The sequence below is a fragment of the Salmo salar genome, chromosome 02 (assembly GCF_965601325.2).
Source record: "Salmo salar chromosome 02, fSalSal1, whole genome shotgun sequence".
Taxonomy (NCBI): domain Eukaryota; kingdom Metazoa; phylum Chordata; class Actinopteri; order Salmoniformes; family Salmonidae; genus Salmo; species Salmo salar.
In genome coordinates this window covers 13,263,626-13,282,903 of record NC_138292.1, presented here as the reverse complement: position 1 = coordinate 13,282,903, position 19,278 = coordinate 13,263,626, and the positions used below count along the sequence as shown (strand labels likewise).

General features: G+C 41.9%; 1 protein-coding gene across 1 annotated transcript in view; it reads left to right on the top strand.

Moving 5' to 3' along the window:
- The first annotated feature begins 482 nt into the window (after window positions 1-482).
- Window positions 483-19,278, top strand: part of LOC145863962 (CKLF-like MARVEL transmembrane domain-containing protein 8) — a 48,329-nt gene continuing 29,533 nt past the window's right edge. The window contains exons 1-2 of the mRNA XM_082968591.1: window positions 483-630; window positions 9,654-9,790. Of these exons, the coding sequence (XP_082824717.1) occupies window positions 483-630; window positions 9,654-9,790 (285 nt within the window). The remainder of the gene's footprint in view (window positions 631-9,653; window positions 9,791-19,278) is intronic.

Here is a 19,278-nt window from a genome sequence, read left to right as displayed (position 1 = left end):
ATTGGAATTATCCATCGGAGGTTGTCTAAGGGCTAGGTTCAACCCATAAAGCAGAAGTTGTCATGTCCTGACCCTAGTAAGATGTCATTTTCTATAGTAGAGTAGGGCAGGGTGTGACAGGGGGTGTTTTGGGCTAATCTATGTTTTCTATTTCTATGTTTAGGTTCTAGTTTGTCTATTTCTATGTTGGGATTGTTTGGGGTTGATCTCTAATTGGAGGCAGCTGATCTCATTGCCTCTGATTAGAGATCATATTTAAGTAGGGGGTTTTCTCATTGTTGTTTGTGGGTTATTATATTTTGTGAGTGTGTATGTTCCTCCTGCGTCACGGTTTGTTGTTTTTGTAATTCAAGTTTATTTATGTATAGCATTTAGTTTCACGGTCAATAAATATGTGGAACTACGGAAACGCTGCATCTTGGTCCGTTCCTTATAACAGCCGTGACAGAATCACCCACCAACCAAGGACCAAGCAGCGTGGCATGGAGCAGCAGGAGTCATGGACATGGGAGGAAATACTGGATGGCAAGGGACAATGGAGGCAGGCTGGGGAGTACCAGTGCCCGAAGGAGGAACTTGAGGCAGCGAAGGCAGAGCGGCGATACTATGAAGCGCGGTATCCACCAAGAGGCAAGGACGAAAAGGCAGCCCCCCCCCCAAAAAAATGGGGGGGGCATACGGGGAGTTTGGCTAAGTCAGGGGGGAGCCCTGACCTAACTTCCTGGGCGTACAAGAGAGAGCCGTGGAGCAAACCGGAGCCAGTCAAGGAGTCAAACGAGGAGCTTGACCCGAGATTCCGGAGAGAGGTACTGGCAGAAAGGGCACGAAGGAGCAGACGTGCTTACTGTGGGGAGCGAGTGATCGAGCAAGAACCATGTTATGCTGAAATATGCACAGTGCGTTTCTACAGCCTGGTGCGCTCGGTGCAAGCTCCTCACAGGTGCCGTGCTAGAGTTGGCATTCAGACAGGACGGGTTGTGTCAGCCATAAGCCCCAGACCTGCAGTGCGCCTTCACTGCCCAGTACGTCCTGTTCCTGCTACCCACACTCGCCCTGAGGTGCGTGTTAACCTGTTGGGGGTAGGGGGCAGTATTGACACGGCCGGATAAAAAACGTACCCGATTTAATCTGGTTACTACTCCTGCCCAGTAACTAGAATATGCATATAATTATTGGCTTTGGATAGAAAACACCCTAAAGTTTCTAAAACTGTTTGAATGGTGTCTGTGAGTATAACAGAACTCATATGGCAGGCAAAAACCTGAGAAGATTCCTTACAGGAAGTCCCCTCTCTGACAAGATCTTGTTCGTCTTGTCTCTGTTTATTGAAGACTGAGGATCTTTGCTGTAACGTGACACTTCCTACGGCTCCCATAGGCTCTCAGAGCCCGGGAAAAAGCTGAATGATATCGAGGCAGCCCCAGGCTGAAACACATTTGCGCTTTTGGCAAGTGGCCGATCAGAGGACAATGGGCTTAGGCGCTTGCACGAGTCGACTCCATGCTTTATTTTCTTTCGTCTTTTTACCTAAACGCAGATTCCCGGTCGGAATATTGTCGCTTTTTTACGAGAAAAATTGCATAAAAATTGATTTTAAACAGCGGTTGACATGCTTCGAAGTACGGTAATGGAATATTTAGAATTTTTTTGTCACGAAATGCGTCGTGCTCGTCACCCTTCTTTACTCTTTCGGATAGTGTCTTGAACGCACGAACAAAACGCCGCTGTTTGGATATAACTATGGATTATTTGGGACCAAACCAACATTTGTTATTGAAGTAGAAGTCCTGGGAGTGCATTCTGACGAAGAACACCAAAGGTAATAACATTTTTCTTATAATAAATCTGACTTTGGTGAGTGCTAAACTTGCTGGGTGTCTAAATAGCTAGCCCTGCGATGCCGGGCTATCTACTTAGAATATTGCAAAATGTGCTTTCACCGAAAAGCTATTTTAAAATCGGGCATATCGAGTGCATAGAGGAGTTCTGTATCTATAATTCTTAAAATAATTGTTATCCTTTCTGTGAACATTTATCGTGAGTAATTTAGTACATTTTTTGTAAATTCATCGGAAGTTTGCGGGGGGGTATGCTAGTTCTGAACGTCACATGCTAATGTAAAAAGCTGGTTTTTTATATTAATATGAACTTGATTGAACAAAACATGCATGTATTGTATAACATAATGTCCTAGGTGTGTCGTCTGATGAAGATCATCAAAGGTTAGTGCTGCATTTAGCTGTCTTCTGGGTTTTTGTGAGATTATATGCTAGCTTGAAAAATGGGTGTCTGATTATTTCTGGCTGGGTACTTTGCTGACATAATCTAATGTTTTGCTTTCGTTGTAAAGCCTTTTTGAAATCGGGCAGTGTGGTTAGATTAACCTCTATGGGCTAGGTGGGACGCAGGCGTCCCCCCCCCGTGGTGCACTCCATCAACAGCAGGTGCATTTCAAGAGCGGCAAATTTGAATCCAAATAAATGTCAAAATTCAAATTTTTCAAACATACAACTATTTTACACCCTTTGAAAGATAAACATCTCCTTAATCTAACCACGTTTTACGATTTCAAAAAGGTTTTACGGCGAAAGCATAAATTTAGAGTATGTTAGGACAGTACATTTACAAGAGTTGTGTGTAATGTTTTGTCAATTCAAAGACAGGGTCACCAAAACCATAAAACCAGCTAAAATGATGCACTAACCTTTTACAATCTCCATCAGATGACACTCCTAGGACATTATGTTAGACAATGCATGCATTTTTAGTTCTATCAAGTTCATATTTATATCCAAAAACAGCGTTTTACTATGGCATTGATGTTGAGGAAATCGTTTCCCTCCAATAACCGGCAGTCAAGTCAGCATCACAAATTAAATAATTAAAATTAGAAAACATTGGTAAAATATTATATTGTCATTTAAAGAATTATAGATTTACATCTCTTGAACGCAATCAACTTGCCAGATTTAAAAATAACCTTACTGGGAAATCACACTTTGCAATAATCTGAGCACTGCGCCCAGAAAAATACGCGTTGCGATACAGACTAGTCGTCATGTTGGGGAGATCTAAAATCGAAAATACTATGTAAATAATCCATTACCTTTGATTCTCTTCATCAGATGTCACTTCCAGGTATCACAGGTCCATAACCTGTTGGGGCTACAGGTTAGCAATGAACCCCGAGCCGGGATTGCTAACAAGGCTGGAAATTCAAAACATCAAAAATATAATAATTTCAATTTCTCAAACAATCAACTATTTTACACAGTTTAAATGATAAACATCTCCTTAATCTAACCACATTGTTCGATTTTCAAAGAGGCTTTACGGCAAAAGCATAAAGTTAGATTATGTTAGGACAGTACCTAGCAAGGTCAGGCGTCACCAAAAGCAGAAACCAGCTTGAATTATGCACTAACTTTTGTCAATCTCCATCAGATGACACTCCTAGGACATTATGTTATACAATACATGCATTTTTTGTTCCATCAAGTTCATATTTATATCCAAAAACAGCATTTTACAGTAGCGTGAAATTCAGATTTTTTTCTTCTCTGAAATGCTTCCGGTGAACATAACAAAATTACTATTCGAAAACATTGGTAAATTATAATATTGTCATTCAAAGAATAATATATTATCATCTCGTAATTGCTACCGAATGGCCAGATCTCAAAATAACTTTACTGGGAAATCACATTTTGCAATAAACGGGGTGCTATGCTAAGAACAACAGGCTATGCTATACAGTTAGCATCATCTAAAATCGATAATAACATTGTAAATATCCCCTTACCTTTGATTATCTCCATCAGAAGACAGGCATCCCAGGTCCGGAAGGCATCCCAGGTCTGGAACAAATGTGGTTTCTTTTGACAAAGTTCATAATTTATGTCCAAATAACACCAAGTACTTAGCGTTCATTATGCTCCCACAAAACGTGGTGGGGGACTGTAAAATCACGCCGAAAAGCTAAAAAAAACTAGTAAATAATCTATTTATATTCGTTCAAACATGTCAAATGTTGTTTAGCATTAATCTTTTGGTCCATTTTTAACGTTAAACATCAGTAATATTTTCACACAACCTATCCTATGTCGAGATAAACAATGAAGACAAAACTCACGTTTCTCAGATTTATGCACAGGCGCAAAAAAATGAAGTGATGACATATCAACTTCCTTGGATTCTAATTTGCTCTCTGTTTATCATAGACGCTTCAAACAGCTTTATAAAGATCGTTGACATCTAGTGGAAGCCGTAGGTGTTGCGAAATGAATCCTTTCTCACTATGGTATCTATAAAACAATGACACTAAATAGTACAGTCACAAAATTCACATTTTTTTAAATCTATTTTTCACAGGTTTTTGCCTGCAATATGAGTTTTGTTATACTTACAGACACCATTCAAACTGTTTTAGAAAATTCAGAGTGTTTTCTATCCGAATGTGTTAACCTGTTAGGGCTAGGGGGCAGCATTGACACGGCTGGATAAAAAACATACCCGATTTAATCTGGTTACCACTCCTACTCAGTAACTAGAATATGCATATACTTATTACATATGGATAGAAACCACCCTAAATTTTCTAAAACTGTTTGAATGGTGTCTGTGAGTATAACAGAACTCAAATGGCAGGTCAAAACCTGAGAGATTCCTTTACAGGAAGTGGCCTGTCTGACCATTTGTTGAACTTCTTTTCCATCTCTATCATTTACTAAGGATCTCTGCTCTAACGTGACACTTCCCACGTCGTCCATAGGCGCTCAGAGCCCGGGAAAAAACAGAATGTCGTCATTCCAGCCCCAGGCTGAAACACATTATCGCCTTTCTCAAGTGGCCGATCAAGAGACACTAGCTTATGCGCGTGACCCCGACCGCCCCCGCCTTAATAATATTCAAGGTGGACGAATGCATACTCTTTTATAACGTATTGGAACGAGGGTACCCAACATGAACTCGCGCGCCAGGTGTCTAATGGGCCATCATCGTTCCATGGCTCTTGTTCGGTCAGATCTCCCTCCAGAAGACTCAAAACACTTTGTAAAGGCTGGTGACATCTAGTGGAAGCAATAGGAAGTGCCAAAATATTCCTCAGCCCCTGTGTTTTTCAATGGGATAGGTTTAAAGGTAATACAACACATCAGGTATCCACTTCCTGTCAGAAAATGTCTCAGGGTTTTGCCTGCCAAATGAGTTCTGTTATACTCACAGACACCATTCAAACAGTTTTAGAAAATTTAGGGTGTTTTCTATCCATATGTAATAAGTATATGCATATTCTAGTTACTGGGTAGGAGTGGTAACCAGATTAAATCGGGTATGTTTTTTTATCCAGCCGTGTCAATACTGCCCCCTAGCCCTAACAGGTTAATCACATCAGACCAACAAATATTTTTAACATCATCCACATAAGAGTCACAGCAAAATATTTTGGATGATCTATTGTACACAATTTTAGGCCCAGCTTTTGGAACTGTGGCTTTCCTGGATATACCCGCTATATTGTGATCACTGCATCCAATGGGTATGGATACATCTTTAGAACAAAGTTCTACAGTATTAGTAAAAATATGAACAGTACATGTGGATTATCTTCTTCCTGTGGTGATTGTAAACACCCGGGTAGGTTGATGAATAACCTGAACCCGATTACAGTTTACAGTGAGAAGCTTCCTCTTGAGTGGACAACATGATGAAAACGAGTCAATATTCAGGTTCCCAAGAAAGTAGACCTCTCTGTTTACATCACATACACTATCAAGCATTTCACACATTTTATTTGGAAATGGACTGTTAACCTGTTAGGGCTAGGGGGCAGCATTGACACGGCTGGATAAAAAACATACCCGATTTAATCTGGTTACCACTCCTACTCAGTAACTAGAATATGCATATACTTATTACATATGGATAGAAAACACCCTAAATTTTCTAAAACTGTTTGAATGGTGTCTGTGAGTATAACAGAACTCAAATGGCAGGTCAAAACCTGAGAGATTCCTTTACAGGAAGTGGCCTGTCTGACCATTTCTGGAACTTCTTTGCCATCTCTATCATTTACTAAGGATCTCTGCTCTAACGTGACACTTCCCACGTCGTCCATAGGCTCTCATAGCCCGGGAAAAAAGAGAATGTCGTCATTCCAGCCCCAGGCTGAAACACATTATCGCCTTTCTCAAGTGGCCCATCAAGAGACACTAGCTTATGCGCGTGACCCCGACCGCCCCCGCCTTTGGGATTTTTTCCTCTGTTTGCCGAAAAGGAGATTCCCTGTCGGAATTTTACCGCTTTTCTACGAGAAAAATGACGTAAAAATTGATTTTAAACAGCGGTTGACATGCTTCGACGTACGGCAATTGAATACTTTGAATTTTATTGTCAGGAATTGCGCCAAGCGCGCGACACTTCTTTACTATTTCGGATAGTGTCTGGAACGCACGAACAAAACGCTGCTATTCGGATATAACGATGGATTATTTTGGACCAAACCAACATTTGTTATTGAAGTAGACGTCCTGGGTGTGCATTCTGACGAAGACAACAAAAGGTAATGACATTTTTATAATAGTAAATATGATTATGGTGAGTGCTAAACTTGCCGGGTGTCTAAATAGCGAGCCCGTGATGCCTGGGCTATATACTTAGAATATTGCAAAATGTGCTTTCACCAAAAAGCTATTTTAAAATCGGACATATCGAGTGCATAGAGGAGGTCTGTATCTATAATTCTTAAAATAATTGTTATGCTTTTTGTGAACGTTTATCGTGAGTAATTTAGTAAAATGTTAGCGAATTCCCCGTAAGTTTGCGGGGGGTATGCTAGTTCTGAACGTCACATGCTAATGTAAAAAGCTGGTTTTTGATATAAATATGAACTTGATTGAACAAAACATGCATGTATTGTATAACATAATGTCCTAGGGTTGTCATCTGATGAAGATCATCAAAGGTGAGTGCTGCATTTAGCTGTCTTCTGGGTTTTGGTGACATTATATGCTGGCTTGAAAAATGGGTGTCTGATTATTTCTGGCTTGGTACTCTGCTGACATAATCTAATGTTTTGCTTTCGTTGTAAAGCCTTTTTGAAATCGGACAGTGTGGTTAGATTAACGAGAGTCTTATCTTTAAATGGCTGTAAAATAGTCATATGTTTGAGAAATTGAAGTAATAGGATTTTGAAGATTTTGAAAATCGCGCCACAGGCTGGCAGTGGATGTTACGTAGGTGGGACGAATTCGTCCCGCCGGTCCCATAGAGGTTAACACTTGTTGGCCTATAGCAACAGCCCAAAAGAATGGGCTTTAGATGTGCCAGGTGAACCTACAACCACAACACTTCAACAACACTTGACATAGGATCTTCTCTAAGCATTACAGGGATATGGCTCCTCCCCCATAAGCATTCCTTTCTCTTCTATAGATGTTATATCCTTGTATTGCTATTGCTGTATCATCAAATGAATTATCTAAGTGAGTCTCAGAAATGGCTAATATATTAATCTTATCTGATGTGTCGTGTCTTTGGCATCATTCAAACTGAAGACTTATTTTTATCAAATAACTCTCTGTAGTTATTATTACGCGATTAAACTAATTAATCACGTAACTGTAATTAACTAGGAAGTTGGGGCATCAAGGAAAATATTCAGATTACAAAGTTATAATTTTCCTAATATAACTTTCAGATATTTTAGTATATAAGATCACTTAGTCTTCTGATTAATGAATTATTCTTTACCTCACGTTAGTCTCATTCCAAACGTCTTAAATTGTTGGTTATCTGCACGAACCCAGTCTTCACTATGAGTCATCCATACATCAATTGTCTTAAAATAATTTATTTACTAACTAAGTACACACAGAAATGCATAACAAACAGTAGATATGGTTACAAAGAAATGATATGGGAATGTGCCCTAGTGGGCTAAACCGGCATGGCGGCTTGTTAGACAGAGGGACTGATAAGGGCGCGAAAGATAAGAGACACTACAAAGTTGATAATTATAACAATTGAAATGCTAATCCTTTCCACATGAACGCACACTCATTCGGGAATAATTGCAATCAATATATATATATATATATATATATATATATTTACGCTCAGTGTGTCATCGGGATCTCTGTTGAAAAGTTTGTTTCTGTTGGAGAGTTTGTCCGCCCTCTCTCTCTCTCTCTCTCTCTCTCTCTCTATCGTGGGTTGGAATGGATAGTTCAGAGTAACATTCATTCATGTTGCTATAGAATAGATGTTTCTGCGGTTGTCGGTCTTCGCATTCAATGATACCGAATTCCTAGCTGCAGACTAATAATTAATACCCAAAGACGTGTTCTTATTCTGTCGGTATCGATAGTCTAAGAGTTTAACCACGTGGGATGGTTAAAAGATTCAGCAATCTACTCAAGCCTTATTTCCCTCTATGATAGAGGTACTGGTCTCGTCTCAAACCTTAGCCCTCTCGTAATTGAGGTAAGCTCGGTCTGGTGATAGAAAACCCGGGTGGGGGTTTTATTCGGAAGAGCGGAAAAGGGCCTGTCCCATGACGTCAGACCATAACTGTGCTCATGGGCGGTCCTCTGATTTAGTTAAACTCCAAAGGGAATTGGAGTTTCCTTCATTAAACAGTCTAAAATCACATTACATAATTTCACAAATAGTTTCATCTTCACTCATTCATTTTATACAACTATTAGATGTAAGCCTCATAACGGAGACTCTTGTATAAACATGGTTATGGTAATGTGTCTGTATTGTCTCTCATGAGTTTCACAAAATTGTACCAAACGGACCAGTTCGTAGCTGGATTCTTCACCGATCTTTTATACCTTCTCCAGAACATTAATATTGTTTGGTTGTCAAGTTCTGTGAGGTGGAAGAAATTCCTTTGTTCTCTCTATGAAAACTCACTCTCTCTCTATACTCTGGCCATGAGGAGAGATTCTCCTCCAGGAATTTACGACCTCTCTGAACACAGCAGCCTGAGTGTAGGAGACAGAGAGAGGGGGATGGTGCAGAGGTAGGGGGATGGTGCTCGCTGTGTCCAAAGAGGGCAACGTCATGACAGATGTTAGCAAGTTCATGAACCTTATTTCTAAGGGTACATACAGTACAGTATATTAATATGGGCTATTTTCAGCCCTTTCCTGGGTAGCTTATCAGAGATAGATATAATATAGAAAAGATAAAACAAAGCAAGAGAAAAAAAATACATTCAGCAGCCCATGTGTGCTGCGGGGTTGAAGATAATTTCCTATTGAGCTGACATATGCAGTTTTTCCCTTGAATGCAGTCTCCACCAACACAGGACATTGCCTTTACAGTTCAATTGTGCTATAAAGGGGAACTTCCGCGATACTGATTGAACTGAGCCCTAACTGAAAAAGACAATTTGAAGTGAAAACATTAATCGTATTAATTGATTATTATAATTCAGAATTGTATTGTTATTACTCATGCATTGCCAAACAGCTGGCCAAGAACACTGACGAACAGGTTTGAGAACATTCTGCTATCAGGTATGACCCAGATGCCCACATTGTAAAAGAAACCCCAGGGAACACTCAAAAGGTGATAGGCCCGTGGCAGAGCAGGGAAGGGTGTTGCAGGCTTTTTCGACCCACATGTGTTCTTGGGTGGAGCAGGAGAAGATGAGGATGTCATCAAGGTAGATGAAGACAAACCGGTTCTACATGTCACAGAGAACATCATTAACCAGAGCCTGGAACACAGCAGGGGCATTGCTGTTGCTGAGGCCAAATGGCATGACCAGATAATCGCAGTGACTGCTGGTCATGTTGAAGGCAGTTTTCCAGTCGTGCCCTTCCAGAATCCACACTAAGTGGTAGGCATTCCGTATGGGGAGGCAGAAGGACAGAAAACTTAGAGGCAATAGGGCCAAAATGTTTATTTCTTTAGAGTCTAAAACAATGGGTGGGTGGTGTAAACTGACATATGGAATTGTTTTAAAATGGTCATAATATGGATCATTTAGCTATTTGATTTAGAATTTTAGGACCCCTTTGGGTATCCCCACATTTTTTAAACCATTATTTGATAACATTATACAAAAATATATCAAAACCAGATGAATTTGAAATATATTGTCTATGTATTTTTTTATTGACCTTTATTTTACCAATTTATTCTTATCAAGATAAAAAGAAATCACGAGAGACCTGGCCAAAATAGCAGCAGGTAACATTTCATATAAAGACATGTTGACAACATAAAAACACCAAACACAACAACATAAAAACATCAATATACACAAGATGTTTGGAGGGGTGTGGTGCATCTACAGTTAGGGCCGGGACAACACAGTGACCCCCCCCCCCCCCCCCACCCCCCACCCCCCACTTCATTGTTCACCATAGTTTTTACCCTAGCTTTAAAGTCATTGAAAGAAATGCGGTCCTGTAATTTCAAGTCCTATTGTCACTAGTTCCAAGTGGACGGGGCAGTCAACTGGAAAAACATTTTACCCAGCTCTGTACAGGCATTAGGCACAGACAGCAAGATACTGTCATGTGATTGTATGCGATAGTTGTCATTTGTCTTTTGGATCATGTACGTACACAGGAAAAATGTAAATCTAAATATTATTAGAATGTTTATTATTATATTTTAGAATCAGTCAGTCTTGTCATCTTTACTTGTGACTACATATGGATTGGGTCATTAATAGGGTGGTTAGTTCATTGGCTGAAATACCTATTTTATTGTAGAATAATTGATTCTGTCACGTCCTGACCAGTATAAGGGTTATTTGTTATTGTAGTTTGGTCAGGACGTGGCAGAGGGTATTTTGTTTATGTGGTTCGGGGTGGTGATTTATGTAATAAGGTGTTTGATTTATTATTTCGGGGTTTTGGTCTATGTTCTATAATTCTATGTTCTTTCTGGTTTGTTGTATGTCTATGTTTAGGTTGATGGGGGGTTGGACTCTCAATTGGAGGCAGGTGCTTTCTCGTTGCCTCTGATTGAGAGTCCTATATATGGGTAATTGTTTGGTTTGGTGTTGTGGGAGATTGTTTCTTGTTTTGCCTGTGTGAGCATGACAAGACTGTTTTGTTGTTTGTGCATTTTTTCGGTTTGTTATTTTGGTGTTCTCTTTATTTAAAAATAAATAACAAGATGAGCATCCACATTCCTGCTGCGTTTTGGTCCTCTATTCCCGACGACAGCCGTTAGAGATTCAGTACATGTATTTCAGTTTATTCTAGCGGGCCAGATTAGATACTACATTTTCTGTCTCTATTAATGTCTGAAGTTTGCTGCAGTCTGTTACAACACTCACATAGTCTTATCCAGAGCGACCAACAGTTAGTGCATTCATTTTAAGGTAGCTAGGTGGGACAACCAAATATCACACAGTCATAGTAAGTAAAACAGCTCCTCAGTAAAGCAGCTATCAGCTATTTAATCAAAGGGAAAGAAGCTGGTTTTAGCCCAACCCATCTACTGTACCAGTGAAGTTTCCTCTAAAAAACAGACATTTACATGAAGACGGAGAAATGCAGTAGTTCCTGATGATCTCATGACAACAGAGAAGTATACTTAGACTTTGCCATTGGTAATACTTTATTTGAAGGGGGTCTTACATATTATTAGGGATTCATTACATCTTTATGAAAACAGCCATCACATAATGTTTGAGTATTGCAGTACTCCTGTCCCTCAGACCAGTAAGGGTTTCTTCTCTCCTGGCCAATAGCAGCCAATTAGGAGTTGTGCTGGCTTTGGGCTGTGAGGACAATACAAACATGTAATTATTTCTTACTATCATAATTATAAGTGATATATTCCCGTAAGTGCTTTGTGATATGCAACCTCAATGTTCAAATGTCACTATTTTTTACATATTCTAATGCAGGGCTCTTCAACCCTGTTCCTGGAGAGCTACCCTCCTGTAGTTTTACACCAGGGCTCTCCATCCCTGTTCCTGGAGAGCTACCCTCCTGTAGGTTTTCACTCCAACCCTGTTCCTGGAGAGTTACCCTCCTTTAGGTTTTCACTCCAACCCTGTTCCTGGAGAGCCACCCTCCTGTAGGTTTATACCAGGACACTACAACCATTTTCCAGGTGAGCAACCCTCCTGTAGGTTTACACCAGGACTCTCCATCCCTGTTCCTGGAGAGCTACCCTCCTGTAGGTTTTCACTCCAACCCTGTTCCTGGAGAGCTACCCTCCTGTAGGTTTTCACTCCATCCCTGTTCCTGGAGAGCTACCCTCCTGTAGGTTTTCACTCCATCCCTGTTCGTGGAGAGCTACCCTCCTGTCGGTTTTCACTCTAACCCTGTTCCTGGAGAGACACCCTCCTGTAGGTTTTCACTCCAACCCCAGTTGTAACTAACCTGATTTATCTTAGAAACCAGTGAATTATTAGAATCAGATCTGCTCGATTAGGGTTGGAATTGAAAAGCCACACGATGATAGCTCTCCAGGAACAGGGTTGGAGAGCCCTGTTCTAATAAGACTATGGTGCATTGTTTTATGGAGAATAGCTGTGTGTTGATAGGTTTGATGAATCAGCTCTGTTAGCTAATTGAGCCCATAATGTGGCCAACTGCATGCTGTCACTGGATGCTTTACTCTGGAAAAGAAAGTGAAACAAGTTAATGTGTTCAGCTATATTCTGCATTCCAATATAGGAGAGATATTTACATTTTTACATTTTTTTTTTACATTTTAGTCATTTAGCAGACGCTCTTATCCAGAGCGACTTACAGTAGTGAATGCATACATTTCATTTTTTCTGTGCTGGCCCCCCGTGGGAATCGAACCCACAACCCTGGCGTTGCAAACACCATGCTCTACCAACTGAGCTACAGGGAAGGCATGTTGTCATAACAAGAAAAAAACATCTTTGCATACCATTATGCATATTATTAACTAATTATAAACTTAACCTGTTAGGGCTAGGGGGCAGTATTTACACCGCCGGATAAAAAACGTACCCGATTTAATCTGGTTACCACTCCTACCCAGTAACTAGAATATGCATATACTTATTACATATGGATAGAAAACACCCTAAAGTTTCTAAAACTGTTTGAATGGTGTCTGTGAGTATAACAGAACTCATTTGGCAGGCAAAAACCTGAGAAGGTTTCATGCAGGAAGTGGCCTGTCTGACAAGGTGTTGTTGTTCTTGCTTCTGTTTATTGAAGAGTCAGGATCTTAGCTGTAACGTGACATTTCCTAGGGCTCCAATAGGCTCTCAGTGCTAAAGTGCTAAACCTGCTGGGTGTCTAAATAGCTAGCCCTGTGATGCCGGGCTATGTACTTAGAGTATTGCAAAATGTGCTTTCACCGAAAAGCTATTTTAAAATCGGACATATCGAGTGCATAACGGAGTAATGTATCTATAATTCTTAAAATAATTGTTATGCTTTTTGTGAACGTTTATCGTGAGTAATTTAGTAAATTGTTAGTAAATTCGCCGGAAGTTTGCTAGTTCTGAATGTCACATGCTAATGTAAAAAGCTGTTTTTTGATATAAATATGAACTTGATTGAACAAAACATGCATGTATTGTATAACATAATGTCCTAGGTGTGTCATCTGATGAAGATCATCAAAGGTTAGTGCTGCATTTAGCTGTGGTTTTGTTTTTTGTGACATTATATGCTAGCTTGAAAAATGGGTGTCTGATTATTTCTGGCTTGGTACTCTGCTGACATAATCTAATGTTTTGTTTTCGTTGTAAAGCCTTTTTGAAATCGGACAGTGTGGTTAGATTAACGAGAGTCTTGTCTTTAAATAGCTGTAAAATAGTCATATGTTTGAGAAATTGAAGTAATAGGATTTTTAAGGTATTTGAAAATCGTGCCACAGGATTCAACTGGCTGTTACGTAGGTGGGACGAATTCGTCCCGCCTGACCCATAGAGGTTAATGGCCAGTTTATTAGGCACCCCCATCTAGTTCCGGGTTGGATCCCCCTTTGCCCTACAATAGCCTGAATTCTTTAGGGAATGGATTCTACAAATCGGAAATATTCCACAGGGATGTTGGCCCATGCTGGCATGGACCAACATGGCATCACGCAGTTGCTGCAGATTAGACAGCGATACTCCACTGCCACCAGCCTGTACCGTTGACACCAGGCAGGATGGGTACATGGACTCATGCTGCTTATGATAGTGTAATGTTAGAATGTGAAAAATAAAATAGTCACCTTTAGTCTTGTGAGTCAACTCTGATGATGAGTCTGTAGCCGCTCTTCCATTTGAGATGAGAGTGAGTTATGATTATACCTCCACATATGTATATTCTTAAAGTAATCCTACGTACTATTGCACCCTGCCTCGTAAGCCCTCCTATCTGTAGATGAACAGTACCTACAAGATTCCCAAAACAATATTTTGAACTGTCTTACATGAACCATTTACTGGTTTGACATATTTTGGAAGGATTATCTTAGCCAACCCCAGTTAAACTTATTGCCCAACTAGTCTCAAGAAAAACATGACATTCAGCATCTGTAACGAGGGTCGTACAAAGGGGACCAATGCGCGGCGTGTAAAGTGCTCATATTTTACTTTAACCCCTGTGCGGCCTCCGTCCCGTAATTAAATTTTTAAAAAAAATCTCTTTTTTTTTTCAAATGATATCGTTTTATAGATACACCTCTCCTGAATCGAACCACGTTGTCCGATTTCAAAAAGGCTTTACAGCAAAAGCAAAACATTAGATTATGTTAGAGGAGTATATCGTAAAAGTAGCCACATAGCCATTTTCCGACCAACCACATGCATCACAAATAACCAAAAAACAGCTAAATGCAGCACTAACCTTTTACAAACTTCATCAGATGACACTCCTAGGACATCATGTTACACAATACATGCATTCTTTTGTTCGATAAATTTCATATTTATATATAAAAACAGCATTTTACATCGGCGCTTAACGTTGACTAACTATTTTCCCTCAAATGCATCCGGTGAAACAGTGCCACAATTTACTAAATTACTATTCGAAAACATTTTTAAAATGTAATATTGTCATTCTAAGATTTATAGATGAATATCTCTTGAAAGCACCTGTAATGCCAGATTTAAAAATAACTTTACTGCGTAATCACACTTTGCGATAAAAGGGATGCGATACTCAGAACAATAGGCTAGCAATAGCAATAGGCTAGCCATCTTGGAACAATCGCATATCACATCTAGTCTTGTATACTACTGTCAATAATCCCTTACCTTTGATTATCTTCATCCTTAGGCACTTCCAGGAATCCCAGGTCCACAACAAATGTATTTTCGTTCGAAAAAGTTAATCCTTTACGTCCCAATAGCTTGTTCTTGTTAGCGCGTTCTGAAGGCTTCACCAAAAGTTCCGACGTGCGTGGGGCTACTCTTTCAACAAAATGCTTTTTTTTCTTATTTAGGTTCGTTCAAACATGTCAAACGTTGTATAACATAAATCTGTAGGGCCTTTTTCAACGAGAGCTCCAATAAGATTCAAGGGGGACGATTGCATTGTGTTTCAAAACGTTTCGAAAGGGGAGGGTAACCAGGGGCGCCGGCGTCATAATGGTGATGGCCCTCTCCGTGTGACCACGTTCCACAGCGTGTCATTCTGTCAGTTTTCACAGTAGGAGACTCAAATCACTTTGTAAAGACTGGGGACATCTAGTGGAAGCAATAGGAAGTGCTCAATGAACCATAGCTCACGGTGTGATTAATAGGCAACGTGATGAAGTTGAGTTCGCAATTCAGAATTCCACTTCCTGTTTCGATCTGTCTCGGGGTTTTGACTGCCATATGAGTTCTGTTATACTCACAGACACCATTCAAACAGTTTTAGAAACTTTAGGGTGTTTTCTATCCACAAGTGTTAATTATATGCATATCCTAGCTTCTGAGTTTGAGTAGTAGGCCGTTTAAAATGGGCACGAATTCTTTTCAAAATGCGCTGTGGCGCCCCCTATCCTAGGCGACCATCAAGAGGTTAATGAAAACACTCAATCAAAAACAACAAAAACGACCGTCAACAGTTCCGTCAGGTTACAAGGAACAAAACAGAAAACAACTACCCACAAAACCCAAAGGAAAAACAGGCTGCCTAAGTATGGTTCCTAATCAGAGACAACGATAGACAGCTGCCTCTGGTTAGGAACCATACTCGGCCCAACACAAAGAAATACAGCACATAGAATGCCCACCCCACACCCTGACCTAACCACATAGAGAAACAAACCCTCTCTCTCAGGTCAGGGCGTGACAGTACCCCGCCCCAAAAGGTGCGGACTCCCGGCCGCAAACCTGAACCTATAGGGGACGGTCCGGGCGGGCATCTATACTAGGCGGCGGCTCTGGTTCGGGGCGTAGCCCCCACACCGCCCGCTGATCCCCCTGCTTCTGTGTCGCCAGAGGAACCCGACCGTGGATCAGTGCCGGAGGCTCTGAACTGCCAACCGTCGCTGAAGACTCCAGGCTGCAGACCGTCGCTGAAGACTCAGGTCTGCAGACCGTCGACTGGGGAGCATCGCTGGAGGCTCCGGGCTGAGGAGCGTCGCTGGAGGCTCCGGGCTGAGGAGCATCTCTGGAGGCTCCGGGCTGAGGAGCATCACTAGAGGCTCCGGACTGGGGAGCGTCTCTGTAGGTTCCGTGCCATGGATCCTCACTACTGGTTCCGCGCCATGGATCATCACTGGAGGCTTTGTGCCACGGATCATCACTGGAGGCTCCGGGCCATGGATTATTGCTGGAGGCTTCATGCCATGGATCATCCCTACAGGCTCCGGGCCATGCATCATCACTGGAGGCTTCGTGCCATGGATCATCCCTACAGGCTCCGGGCCATGGATCATCACTGGAGGCTTCGTGCCATGGATCATCCCTACATGCTCCGGGCCATGGATCATCACTGGAGGCTTCGTGCCATGGATTATCACTGGATGCTTCAGACCACTGATCATCACTGGAGGCTTCCTACGGGGAGCTGGAACCGGTCTCACCGGACTGGGGAGACACACTGAGGACCGAGTGCTCAAAGCAGGCACAGGCCTTACTGGGCTATTGAGGCGAACTGGAGGGAGAGTGAGGGAAGCAGGCACAGGACTTCCTGGATTCTGGAGGCGCACTGGAGGGAGAGTGCGAGGAGCAGGCACTGGACGTACTGGATTATGGAGGCGTAGCGGAGAGAGAGTGCGAGAGGCAGGCACATGCTCACCACAATAAGTACGGGGACTTGGCTCAGGGTTCACCCCTGGCCCAGCCAAACACCGTGTGCCCCCTCCCCCAAAAATTTGGGGGGCTGCCTCTCGTTCTTCCCCGGTAGGCTCCGATATCTGTCAATGACTTGCCCCCAAATCCAGTTTCTCCTCTCCATCCATTCCATGTGTGACCAGGTGTCCATCTCTGCCTGGGCACGCTGCTTGATCCAGTCATGGTGGGTAGTTCTGTAACGAGGGTCGTACAAAGGGGACCATGGCGCGGCGTGTAAAGTGCTCATATTTTACTTTCATGAAAACACTAAATCAAAAACAACAAAAACGACCGTCAACATTTCCGTCAGGTTACAAGGAACAAAACAGAACACAACTACCCACAAAACCCAAAGGAAAAACAGGCAGCCTAAGTATGGTTCCTAATCAGAGACAACGGTAGACAGCTGCCTCTGGTTAGGAACCATACTCAGTCCAACAGAAAGAAATACAACACATAGAATGCCCACCCCACACCCTGACCTAACCACATAGAGAAACAAACCCTCTCTCTCAGGTCAGGGCGTGACAGCATCTGACAACACATTATCTAGCCATCATTCAAAGAAGAAGACAGATGATTGTTACTCTTTCAACTTCACCTGGTTGGTCGCTATAAAAACACATGTACCAGGGACTGCCATTACTTCCTCAAGGCTTTCCTAAATGAGCAAATTATGTCACTAGGGTTGCACCTTTTGGGGAATATTCAGAGGTGGAAACTTTCCGTGGGAATTAACGGGAATATATGGGAATTAACAGAAATATATGTAAAGTAATGTCACGACTTCCCCCGAAGTTGGTCCCTCTCCTTGTTTGGGCGGCGTTCGGCGGTCGACGTCGCCGACCTTCTAGCCATCGCTGATCCACTTTTCATTTTCCATTGGTTTTGTCTTGTATTTAACCCTCTGTTCCCCCCATGTCCTTGTCCGTAATTGTTTGTTGTAGTGCTTGTGCACGGTATGCTGGTATTTACCGGGTTTTGTTTGACCCATTTATTGTATTGTTCTGTTGACGGTGGTTTATGGTTATTAAACACAACCGTTGTAAACCAGTTTTCGCTCTCCTGCGCCTGATTTCTCTGCCACCAGTAGCATCGCATTACAAGTAATATGCATTGAATATATTTACCGTATCATATGGAGACAGAAACATAAACCTTTACCTTATCATAAGTAGACATAATTGCAAATGATTAAATCTTTCCAATCGAAATAAAAATATATATATTTAGTTACGAATTGAACTTGTCTTTGTCAGCCTGTTATGTGCTTTGGTATGTGTGTTCCCAAACAAGAACCAGTTGCGCTCTGAGACGGCTGATGTTGGTGGGATTTGGAGGATGATGGAGGCAACAGGGGAAAGAGCCTCAGATCCACATAGTCCCTTCCACCAAGTGGATGATGAGATATGTTGACACGACTGCCATATTGCATCTCCATCCCAAAGCCCTTGCTTGGACTTGTACTTCATCAGACTGCCAAGAACCTTGCCCTCATCCAGGCCAAGGTGGCGAGACACGGTAGTGATGACACCATAGGTCTTGTTGACCTCTGTACCAGACAGGATGCTCTTGCCAGCATACTTGGGGTCCAACATGTACGCTGCGGCGTGTATGGGCGTCTTTACGCTTTTTGATGTATTTCAGAACTGCAGTTTCCTCTGCTTGGAGCAACAGTGAAGTGGGCAGGGCAGTACGGATTTCTTCTCTTACATCTGCAAGCAGAGTCTGAACATCAGACAGGATGGCATTGTCTCCCTCAATCCGTGCAATGGCTACTGCTATAGGTTTCAGGAGTTTCAGGCTGCTTACCACTCTCTCCCAAAATACATTATCCCGGAGGATCCTCTTGAAGGGGGTGTCCATATTGGCAGACTGTGATATGGCCATTTCTTGGAGAGACTCCTTCCCCTCCAGGAGAGTGTCAAACATGATGACAACACCACCCCAACGGGTGCTGCTGGGCAGCTTCAATGTGGTGCAGTTATTCTTTTCACTTTGCTTGGTGAGGTAGATTGCTGCTATAACTTGATGGCCCTTCACATACC